The following is a 12,620-nucleotide window of genomic DNA, read 5'->3' as shown; positions in this document are numbered from 1 at the left end:
TTATTGTTCTTTAAGAAATTGTGTCATTACTAAATCAAATTAGCTATTTGCACTAATCAGAAGAAAAAATTAGTTTACTTATCATGTTAAGCAGGGACAACTCCCTTCCTTATGTTTTTGTTAGAGAGGGGTGGGGCCTTGATTGGCTGAGGTGACGTGAGCAAAACGCTCAGTGAGTGCCTGGAGCTTTTAGGATGCTGGGTTACCGCGGATTTTTGAAAATCAACATGACACGGTAAGTGTGCAAAGAAGCTTTTATCAGTTTATATGTTTTTCTGACAAAACTTATAACTGAAAATCCACACTGATGCTGAACTCAAAATATTGTCTCTGCTATGAATATGTCAGTTAGCGCTATTTTCCCTGTCAGTTCACAGTTAGGTTATAATATTATATACATTTGCCTTTTCTGTCTAGCCACCGTTTATAACGTTAACGTTATCTACTGTTTCTCTGTATGTTCACTGTTTAAAACATGTTCCCTGTAAAACGTGATAATTATTACACGTCGTGTTGGTTCGTAATAGTAGCACGAGTCCATGCATGAGCACACGCTAGCGGCTAACGCTAAATATTATAAATCTTTAATAACGCTAAAAGTTTCACATGAAACTGATTTTTTTTTTTTGTGAAGGGCGAGTTTACATTGGTCCGGCACGTCATTTTACCGATCCCCCTCCTCAACCGCCCTTCTCCCCCGTCCGCTGTTCACTTTCGTTTTCTTCCGTGACTCCCCAACCCTCTTCACTGCCGTCCGCGACACCCCTCCGCCATCCACTGCACCATTACCCCTCGCTCCCCAATTTCATGCGCGACACCTCTCCATCCTCGGGTAACATGCCGGATCAGTTACCCCTATCTGTTCTGAGACCTCTCAAATCACAAATTAAGCACTGCTTAAACTGTATAGAAGTTGAGGTCACTAGCAAAATTGATTTACTTTCACAGTACAGTTACAGTTATAGTTGCAGCTTTTTCTAAACTTTTTCCCTAAAATTTCTTATTTGCCGTTTAAAGATGGACCTTACGTTGCAAAAAAGTGGAGGAGTCTTAACCTGCAATAAGGTGGGTCCTGCTACGCTGGCCTGCACTTTTTACAGTAGATCAGGTATGTTTAAGAATGTAATAACATTTTTCTATTATTATTTTATCTCACTGTTAAGTGTTGCTTACAGTATTTTGTGTCACTTTATTATTTACTTTATTATTACTTCAACTTATTATTTACTTTATTATTATTGACCTATTTTTAATTTATTTGAAGTATTTAGTGATTTAGTTTAGAAATATTAATATTCTGTTTTTTTCTCTTGTTTTGCAGGTGTTCTTGTAATTCAGCAGTGGGAAAGAACCTCAAGCGGGAATTTGGTAACACTTTATAATAACTACACACTATAAATCATTTATTAAGCATTAGCAAATAGTGAATTCTTTATTTGTCAAGCATTAACTCTACGTTGATAAACGTTAGTAAGCAGTTTATAACTTCTTGTTCTTGACTTACAACCACATTTATAATGTGCTTATTAAATGTACTTTTCATACTTTGTTAATTATTCATTTTTCATTGATGAATTAAGTATCACATTATTTACAAACCAGTTATTTAAGAGTAGTTGGCTGTTTTTTAAGATCAGTCAGAATGAGTTAGTAAATTATTAATAAATTATTGAAATCAACATTTATATATCTTATTATTCAGGCATTTACGATTAGTTAATTTTGTATGTTTATAAATGCTTTATTAACTCAACTTCATCCAGTTTTGTGACCTAAACAAAAGTAAGGACTATTCATGCTTTATAAATCCCTTATAAATGACAATTAAAGGCTCAGTTATATTCTAAACAGGAAAAACAACATAAATGACACTATTCATTCCTATTCATTTGAAGATACACATATAAACTGCATCAAATGAAAAATAATTCTTTGCAACCTAATCTAAAATGAAATAACTGTACAGTTTAAACATTGCATCCTATTATATTGTTAAATTATTATATTGTTGTTGTTTTATCCAATTTTATGTATTTTGACACTCCTGTTATTCAGCAATGTTTAAACTTTACAGTAATTTTATTTTTTTAGAAAAGATTGCAAAGATTATTGTTCATTTGATATTAAGCCTTTAACTGTCATTTATAAGGGATTTATAAAGCATAAACAGTCCTCACTTTAGATTGGTCAGAAAACTGCATGAAGTTGAGTTAATGAAGCATTTATTAACATATATAGTAACCATTACTACGTGCCTGAATGATAAGATATATAAACATTGATTTCAATAGTTTATTAATAATTACTAACTCATTCTGAATGATTCTAAAAACCCTCAACTACTCTTAAATACAAATGGTTTGTAAATAATGCGATACTTCATTTAGTAATGAAAAATAAATTATTAACAAAGTATGAAAGTACATTTATTAAGCACATTATAAATGTGTTTATAAGTCAAGAATACGCTATTTGTAGCTGCAGTTATAAACTGCTTACTAACGCTTATTAATGTAGAGTTAATGCTTAACAGATAATGAATTCACTAGATGCTAATGCTTAATAAATGGTTCATAGTGTGTAGTTATTATGAAGTGTTACCGAAATGTTTGATCAACACAGTCTGTTTAATTGAGATCTTTCAGTTAAAGAGGAGGAATGTTGGAGAGCTGTTGTCAGAGCAAGGTTGGTTCATGTCCATTATATATTTGCATTATTTTTTAACAGTTAAATTATTGAAAATTTCCCAAGTGTTACTATATTGTTTGTCTAATACAATGTTTGTCCAACATTATTTATTTATTTATTCATTTATTTATTAACAGACTCAAGAGCCTACAGATTTTGATTCTCCTGGAGGACAAGCCTGCAGACCTCTTTAAACCATGCTTTGTAAGTAACATATTGTCTCAATGGATTTATTAAAGGACCTTGAAAACATTCTTTCCATTAATACATGGTCCTTACATTTTATGAAACGTTCACACTTGGTTTAAAACATTGAAACTTAAGAATAGCAAAACATCTTGTTAAACTCTCTAACATGTCATAATATATTCAACCCACAAGATTGTTTCTTCAGAACACAGTTTAAGTTATTTTTAATGATACCTGTGATTTTTGTGTCCCCGTTTTAAAAGTCCAACTTCAATTTAAAGATAAATTGGCTTTGTGACTTTAAATTGAGGGAAAGATGAAGATACACAAGTCTTATAGTTAAATTGGGAATGAGGTTCAATAAGTAAATGCTAAATTTAACATTGTAGAATGCATTAAACCTTTTGCAGTGTAACTGAAGCAAAAGTAAATTGGTCAAAACCAATTCACATATTATCTTTTGTCTCTGTCAATAAAAGTTATTTGTTAAACATTATTGATAATTATGTAATGAGAAACATAACTGTTCCTCTCTGTTGGTAGGACTCTGATGATCCAGTCATTCCACCACCTTGAAATCCTATTCTTATTGCAGACAAAGCCTCAGTTAAGATGATCATTGAGGGACAACTTGTGATGGACTGCATCAAAGACTTGTCAAAAGCTGTGCATTCTCTTTGGACTACTATACCCCAAGTCGACGAAGAACACTTTTCTCTTCATCCAACAAATTTCTCCACTTCTTTACAGACATTAAATAATTAAATTGCTTTTTGATTCACTGCAAAATTTGCACAATTGTTCTATTAGCAATGATTGCTAATGCCAGAAAGAAATGTGAATGAAACTTTAACAAAAATAAAAAAAATTGAAAGGTTGTTTGATTCTTTGTGCTTAAAATTGTAAAATTTCAGTGGCATTATTTTTAATTATAATAGATTACATAAATATAACAATTATCATTGCATAAAAGCATTTTTTTACATTATTATATACGTTACGTTCAATTTAATAATCATTTTACAAAACATATCCTCTATAAAATTAGTAATGTGAACTAATGATTTTTAGTAAAGACTACTAATCCAAATTTGATTTGTCTTCTACACCCACTAAAGATTTTCTTTTAATACAGCTTAACCTGTTTAGTTGAATAAATGTAAAAACTAATCTTATTTCGTGCAACGGGTTTCCACGCAACAATCTAGTAAAGTCAACTAATTCGGGTTTACAGTGTACAGTCACGGTGGTGTTCTGAGAGGTTACTAGTTTGTTGCTATACAGTCATGGTGTTGTTCTGAGTGTTACTATGCTGTCGGTATACAGTTGTGGTGTTTTGAGTGGTTACTAGGCTGTTGCTATACAGTTGCAGTATTGTTCTGAGGGTTACTAGGCTGTTGGTATACAGTCATGGTGGTGATTTTAGTTGTTACTAGGATGTTACTAGGAAAATCCTTATAAACTTATAGACTTATAAACTTATAAACACATGAAAAAGGAAATAAAGCACACTTTTATGGTTAGATCACAGCAATGCATCTTTCTACAATCAAAAATACTGCTCAAATTTGTTTGTTTGTCAGAATTGAACATTATTTGCACACACAGAATATATTTAGTGTTGGAAGATGAGCGAGAAATACAGGAGAGAGATAAAGTGAGACAGACAGAAAGGAGGATCAGCAGGAAGTCAGAGAAGTTCACTTCCTGTCACATGACACATGCACTGGAGTCCTGCAGACACGCATTCAGACAGACAGAAACAGACAGACAGACAGGAGCAGCGATGGCACACAGAGAGAATCTGAACCGTGTATTTACCGCGCTCCCTCACGTTGACTGCCACCGATGACAAAAGAATGACAAGAAGAAAGAAATCAACATAGAAAAACAGCAGACATAAGCAAAGGAGAAGACACGGAAACTTCCAGAAGAACCAGAGATACTGACACTGACAGCAGATTTAGAGACATCACCGTCACTTATGCCTGAACCACATGACAATGAATCAAACGATTCAGCGAACATGAACTATAAACCAAACGATTCAGTAAACATGAATCAAACAATTCAGCAAAAAATTAACCAAATGATTCAGAGAAAAAATGAACCAAACATTTCAATGAACATAAACTTTGAACCAAATGATTCAGTGAACATGAACTATGAACCAAATAATTGAGTGAACATGAACGACGAACCAAAAAAATTCAGTGAATATGAACTGTGAATCAAACAATTCAGTAAACATGAACTATGAACCAAACGATTCAGTGAACACGAACTATGAACCAAATGATTCAGTGAAGATGAACTATGAACCAAATAATTCAGTGAACATTAACTATTAACCAAACAATTCCACAAAAATGAAATAAACGATTCAGTGAACATAAACTATGAACGAAACAATTTAGAGAAAAATTAATCAAAAAATTCAGAGAAAAATGAACCAAATGATTCAGTGAACATGAACTTTGAACCAAATGATTCAGTGAACATAACTATGAATCAAATATTTAAGTGAACATGAACGACGAACCAAACGATTTAGTGAAAATGAACCAAACAATTCAGTGAACATGAACTGTGAATCAAACAATTCAGTGAACATGAACTATGAATCAAACGATTCAGCGAACATGAACTATAAACCAAACGATTCAGTAAACATGAATCAAACAATTCAGCAAAAAATTAACCAAACAATTCAGAGAAAAATGAACCAAATAATTCAGTGAACATGAACATTGAACCAAATGATTCAGTGAACATGAACGACAAACCAAACGATTTAGTGAAAATGAACCAAACAATTCAGTGAACATGAACTATGAACCAAATGATTCAGTGAACATGAACTATGAATCAAATAATTAAGTGAACATGAACGACGAACCAAACGGTTTAGTGAAAATGAACCAAACAATTTAGTGAACACAAACTATGAACCAAATTATTCAGTGTAGATGAACTATAAACCAAATGATTCAGTGAACATTAACTATGAACAAAACAATTTAGAGAAAAATGAATCAAACAATTCAGTGAACATAAACTATGAATCAAACAATTCAGTGAATGTACACTATGAACCAAAAGATTAAGTAAACAAGAATTACGAAAAAAAACATTAGGCAAAATTAAACGAACGATTCAGTGAACATGAACTATGAACCAAATGATTCAGATAATATGAACCAAACGAATCAGTGAACATGAGCTATGAACCAAACGATTCAGAGAATATGAACCAAACGATTCAGTGAAGATGAACCAAAGGATTCAGAGAAAATAAATAATGAACCAAAGGATTCAGTAAACATGAACTATGAATGAAATGATTCAGTGAACATGAACCAAAAGATTAAATGGACATGAATTATAGAAAATAAAATGATTCAGCGTAAAATGAACCAAACGATTCAGTGAACATGAACTATGAAGCAATAGGTAAAGCGATCACGAACAATAAAATAAAACAATTCAGCAAAAATAAACCAAATGTTTCAGTGAATATGAACCAAATGATTCAGTTAACATAAACTACGAACCAAATGATTCAGTGAACATGAATTATAAATCAAATGATTCAGTGAACATGAATTACGAACCAAAAGATTCAGTAAACATGAATTATGAAATAAAATGATTCAGCGAAAAATGAACCAAACAATTCAGTGAATACGAACCAAACGATTCAGAGAAAATGAATAATGAACCGTGTGTGAACATGAACCATACTAAAGAAATGAATCAAATCAACTGGAAAGAGAAACATTACTGTGTGTGTGTGTGTGTGTTTATGAACATGTAAAGGTAAATATGAGTGTACATAACTAAAAATACATGAGTTAGTGACTGTAATACTGCACCAGGAGCAATAAACATCAACAGATGCACACAAAACATGTCATCTTAGGTGTTAAAAATACTAATATTTTAAAGGTTTAAATAAAGCATTTGAAAGCATTTTAATGTTGTGGACATTAAAAATGGATTTTCCTCCAATGTTATCTTATAAAAATAATTAAATATAAATGTAAATGCTTTTAAACATTAAAAATACACTAAGAAAAATAGAATAAAATGATCAAATATCTGTGTAAAGCAGATTTTAGGTGTATATTGTGTATTTTGTAATGTTTTTTTTTATGTTTTCTTGAATTCAGACGGCTTAAAACAGATATTTTAGAGGAGTTTTTATTTTAGTTTGGGTTTTTTGCACCCTGATTTAGGAGTCTCTTCACTACTGCTGATGTTTCAATGCTTTAGCAGCTACAGCTTTAGCGCAAAACATTTGAAAGTCCTATATTTAGCACAGAAACCATTATGTTTAGGCTTTTCTGCAAATTAGGAGCTACTTTTAGCCTTATGACGCATTGTGAATATGGCACTTGATATAAAGATTTGTTTTCTGCATGTATGTCTGTGATACACAAATAAATATGACAGTAAGACCAGTCTTAATAAGTGATTCACTGAATCATCCATTCAATTGATTCACTCAAAACAGATGATTCATTAGGAAACAAAGCAACTGAGTGTCTTTACGAATGAATCATTGAATCATTGAATCATTTTTGCACAGAAAACAGCTATTTTACATCGTAGATACATTTTAAAAACAGCCTTTTTAATCAAGTAATTCATCATTTTATAGATCTTTTTTTATTCTTCTTAAAGAAATATCTTCATAACTGGAGTATTTTGCGTTGTTTTTGTTGTTTTGTGCATCAGTGAAGCTCGCAGTGCAGTATTAGATGATGATGATGATGATGATGATGATTTCTCTCACAGCTCCTCAAACACACACACACACACACGCACGCACGCACGCACGCACACACACAGAGCCACCATGAGTCTCATTAAAACATCCGTGTGAAATATATGTGTTTATGTGTGTGAGTGTTTGTGTGTCTGTCTGTCTGTGTGCGTGTTTGTGTGTGACGTACTGGATCCCTCCTCCGTCACCATCCCCAATCCTTCTGCCTTATTCTGACGCTCGAATGCATTCAGATCCAAAACACTGCAGAAACAAAGAAATATATATATATATACACACACACACGTCACCATTTCTGTCAGAAAACATATTTCTAAAGGTGCTGCAGACTTTTCCCTGGATGTTGATAACAACCAAAGGAATCCATTTATCCAAAGAAAACAAATCCAATTAGTTTATAAATGAAGTTCTGTGTAATAAAATGAAATGACGCTGGGGAATATTGAACACACGAGGAAAGGGAGATGCATTTGGGCAGTGAAAGCCCAGTCTGCAGCTGAAATCTCTCAGTAGTTCTTCAGCACTCCTCTGCCCTTCCTCAGTGTAAATGAATATCAGCTGCTTCAGTTCAGCATCTACATTAGCAGGAGGATGAAGATGAACCCAGGGTGGACATTTCAGCAAGACAGTGATCTAAAACACAGCCGAGGAGACTCTCAGATGCTTTCAGAGAAAGAAAATCAAGCTGTAGAATGGCCCAGCCAATCACCTGAACCGAATCTGGTAGAAAATACTAAATAAAGCTCAGATCTGATAGACGAGACCCACAGAAGCATCAAGATTTGGACACTCTGTTGAAGTCTGTGAGAAACTCACACCTGAGCAACGCATGAGGCTTCATTCTCCATATGAGAGGCGTCTTTAAGCTGCAGCACCACAACAGCCTTTATATAAAGTATTAAACACATGTCAGTAGTTCAGTGCTTTCTCCTTCTGTCACTCCGTTGTTATTACACACAACTCATTAATCAGATGTTGTTTTGTTTTATTCTTATGTTTATAGTTCAGGTTTTCACCAAACTCTGCTTCAGTTCCATGTCAACAGCTCCTTTAGAAAGATTATTCCCAGGAACAAACATGACAATGTGTTCAATACTTATTTCCCCGACTGTATGTCTGGAGCATCTGCTGAAGGTATTAACGTCACATTAAAAAAGTCATTAGTTACTAAATGTTGTATATAAATTTAATCAGAAAATAAACGTTTCTGATCATTATGTCTTAAAGGTGATTTAATTACTGAGTAAGGAATCAAATTACTTGACAACACTTAGAGTCACTTAAAGTTCCTTTAAAACCCAATGCATAGACAACAGAAGTTTAATTAAACTCTTTTAGTTCTTTAAATTTGAAGCCTTCAGTTTTGTAAAAGTCATATTTAAAGCATTTTAATAACAAACATTGGTAAGTTAACAACAATTATAATTCTGCACACAGAGAAAAGCTAAATATTACATGCATCAAATGTTAAAGTGTTTAAAAGCATTTTTCCATATATTATCAATGAATCCTTTTTTAACCATCAAACTGATGTACTAATCTTGATTTGGAGTCTGTGTGACCCCAACAATTTTAGATTAATTGTAAAAATATATAAACTTTACCCAAACAAATGATATATATCTATTGTGGTTTACATCTAAACTAAAGATTCATTATAAATTATAATGTAAACACAACGAGTGAGAATGACCTGCACGACTGCATCAGTCCTGACAGACTCTTGAAGAATCCCACGTCTCGCTTCTCCTTCAGATAGTCCAGCATTTTCTGTGCGGCAGAAGAGAACAGAATTTAACAGAATAGAATGAAAAGCAAAAATAATAATAGTGTGGAATGGAATAGAATAAAAAGAATAGAATTAAATGGAATGGACTAGAATAGAATGAAAGAAAGAATAGAATTATTCTACTCTTATAAGAATAAAAAAGGGGGATGGAATGCAGTAGACTGGAATACAATTAAAAAGAATAGAACAGAATGGAATGCAAAAGAATAAAAATAAATAGAATAGTATGAAAAAGAAAACAACAGAACAGAACAGAAGGGGATGGAATAGAATTAAAAAGAATAGATCAATGCAATCGAATAGAATAAAAATAAATAGAATAGAATGAAAAAAAAGAACAGAACAGATCAGAAGGGGATGAAATAGAATAAAAAGAATTGAATTATAAAATAAAAGAGAGTGGAATTAAGTATAGAATTAATGAAAGAATAACAGAATGGAAATAATAGAAAATAATAGAACAGAATGGGATGGAATAAAGGGAATATAAGGGAATGAAACAGGATAGAATATCTCCTATAAAGCTTCTGCTAGAGCTTCTGCTTGAGGTTCTTGTAGGAGATTTCTCACAGTGTTTCCTCTTATGTTCTTCTTCTGGAGAAACTCTGATTTCTTTTAGTTTGTCTGGAGTAAAAACATCTTAAGAGTCTGACCTGCTGGACCACGATGTTTCCTCCGTTGAGGATGGAGATGCCCAGCTTCAGTGTGAACGTCACCATCGGATCCAGACGACCTGAAACAAACACACACACACACACTCAGTAGCCGTGCCCAACTGAGTCTGGTTTCTCTCAAGGTTTTTTTTCTTCACTTCCGCCTTTAGTGAAGTTTTTTTCCCTCTCCGCTGTCGCCACTGGCTTGCATGGTTCAGGATCTGTAGAGCTGCGCATCGTTGGATTTACTCTTCAGTGTTTGGACTCTCAGTAGTGATTATTAAACCACACTGAACTGAGCTCAACTGAACTGAACTTAAACACTACAAACTGAACTACACTGTTCCTATTTACTATGACCTTTTATGTGAAGCTGCTTTGACACAATCTACATTGTATAAGCGCTATACAAATAAAGGGGAATTGAATTGAGAGTGATGATGATGCATCAGTGTGTGTGTGTGTGTGTGTGTGTGTTTGTACCTTTACTAGCGCTGACCATCTGTAAGACCATCTCTGCTGCTCCTCTGTCATGAAGTCTGGCCTGCTGATAGAGAGTCTTCTGCTTCTCCATCTCCTTCTCCTGATCTCACACACACACACACACACACACACACACACGCACGCACACACACGCACACACACGCACACACACACACACACTCTCATCAGGGTCTCTGTGTTTGTCTCCTGTAAGTCTCCTATTTGGCCTCTGCTCACCTCAAATGTTTTCTCTTTGTCTTCCTCCTCCTCTTCCTCGTTTTCAGCACAGCTCTATAAATGAAGAGCAGCAGACATCAGAACTCTCTCTCTCTGAAAATAAACATCTGGCTGTCACGGATAGATAAATATGACAGTAAAACCACCAGCAGGTCTGCAATTCCCTGTCTTTATAAATGATCCACTGAATCGTTCTTTAAATCGATTCATTCGAACACAGCTGATTCAGTCAGAAGCAAAGCAAGTGAGCGTCTTTATGAATGAATCATTGAATCACTGACTCAAATGAGTTTAGTTTAGTCTAGTTTCTCCCGATTAAGTGATCGATTTATTAGATGAGCTTGTGTAATTTAGCATCTATTGAGAAGTTGAACGATCTTCATGGGAATTGGATTAATAGCTAACGGCTAACAGTGTGTACATTACGAGAACTCTAGTAATTTGAGTAGTAACTCTATTTGTTAGCTTATGAAGGTGTTGTCATATGTGTAATTATGTTTAGGAGTAGTTATGAAGCTAATTAAGCGATGCGCTGAAGATTACGGTTGTGTTTCTGCATTTTTCTTTAGTTAGTTAGTTTAGTGGGTTGGGTTGTTGTTATAATTCTATCTTTGTTTTGGCAACACTCCTGTTTTATTTCGTTTAATTAAATTATTTAAAATTACATTCTAATATGCTATATTCATGGTTCAACATGCAGTAGTGCTGTCGCATCACAGCAAGAAGGTCACTGGTTCGAGCCTTGGCTGGGTCAGTTGTTATTTCTGTGTGGAGTTTGCATGTTCTCCCTGCGTTCGAGTGGGTTTCCTCCGGGTGCTCCGGTTGAGTGTGAGTGAGTGTGTGTGGATGTTTCCCAGTGATGGGTTGCAGCTGTAAGGGCATCCGCTGTGTAAAACATATGCTGGATAAGTTGGCGGTTCATTCCGCTGTGGCGACCTCTGATTAATAAAGTGACTAAGCCGAAGAGAAAATGAATGGTTTGACATCCTCTGTTTAATAAATACTTTCTTAACCAGCAGTCGTGTCTTCTCATTATCATCCAGCATCATTAGAGACTCACTGATTGTTACGTGTCATCCATTTAATAACTTAATAAACACGTAACACTGTAAAGCGAGTGACAAACGGCAGACTGCAGATCAATAAACAATCATGTCATCACACAGCTCTACATCTAATAATGATTCCACACATCTCTCTCTCACATCTGACTGTTATTGAGCATTGCTGTTCATTATATAAGGATTTCTGTGTCAGGTGATGCAGCAGTAAATGGTACACACTAATAATCTGTGCTGTGTTGTTATGACACACACACACACACACACACCTTTGCCATCATGTCTGCGTATGCGATGTAGAGCTGATCCTCCTCTAGAGAGCTGAAACACAGCAAGACAAACACATCAAACTCACACAACACTCAGAGAATGTGTGTGTATGTGTGTGTGTGTGTGTGTGTGTTTACCTGCGCTCCGTCAGTGCGTTGTGGCTGAAGTGCAGGATCAGCTGATGCAGAGGGTCTGGCTGAGTGTCTGTGATCTCCTCCTCCTCCTCATCAGGCTTCGGCTGTGTCTTCTACACACACACACACAGAGAGACAGTATGATCAGCTATAGAGCGCAGTGATGTAGTGTCTGGAGTTTCTCTGATCTGCTCTTCTGTTCCTCGGCTCATGTATGATCAGGGTGAGAGTGATGAATCAGTGGTGTATGAGCTCAGGCACATGCTGTCAGTACACTACAGTACAGTGAGATGGTGACACCACTGCTGCGTCCCGATTCACATGCTT

The 12,620-nt window shown here is 34.7% G+C and overlaps 1 protein-coding gene and 1 long non-coding RNA gene across 2 annotated transcripts in view; one reads left to right on the top strand and one right to left on the bottom strand.

The window, feature by feature from the left end:
* Window positions 1-12,620, bottom strand: part of LOC130244164 (ryanodine receptor 3) — a 123,523-nt gene that overhangs the window by 31,526 nt on the left and 79,377 nt on the right. Inside the window, exons 41-48 of the mRNA XM_056476459.1 lie at window positions 12,297-12,406; window positions 12,159-12,210; window positions 10,829-10,882; window positions 10,592-10,691; window positions 10,109-10,188; window positions 9,360-9,436; window positions 7,836-7,909; window positions 4,699-4,716 (exon numbers count right to left, since the gene is read on the bottom strand). Coding sequence (XP_056332434.1) covers window positions 4,699-4,716; window positions 7,836-7,909; window positions 9,360-9,436; window positions 10,109-10,188; window positions 10,592-10,691; window positions 10,829-10,882; window positions 12,159-12,210; window positions 12,297-12,406 — 565 coding nt within the window. The remainder of the gene's footprint in view (window positions 1-4,698; window positions 4,717-7,835; window positions 7,910-9,359; window positions 9,437-10,108; window positions 10,189-10,591; window positions 10,692-10,828; window positions 10,883-12,158; window positions 12,211-12,296; window positions 12,407-12,620) is intronic.
* LOC130244165 (uncharacterized) lies at window positions 90-1,472 on the top strand. The gene is made up of 3 exons (XR_008839208.1): window positions 90-235; window positions 1,018-1,108; window positions 1,322-1,472. It is a non-coding gene; the product is annotated as an uncharacterized LOC130244165 (long non-coding RNA).

This window comes from Danio aesculapii, chromosome 17, assembly GCF_903798145.1.
Source record: "Danio aesculapii chromosome 17, fDanAes4.1, whole genome shotgun sequence".
Lineage (NCBI taxonomy): Eukaryota > Metazoa > Chordata > Actinopteri > Cypriniformes > Danionidae > Danio > Danio aesculapii.
Note: the sequence above shows the minus strand (reverse complement) of the source record. Positions and strands in the feature narration are given on the sequence as shown.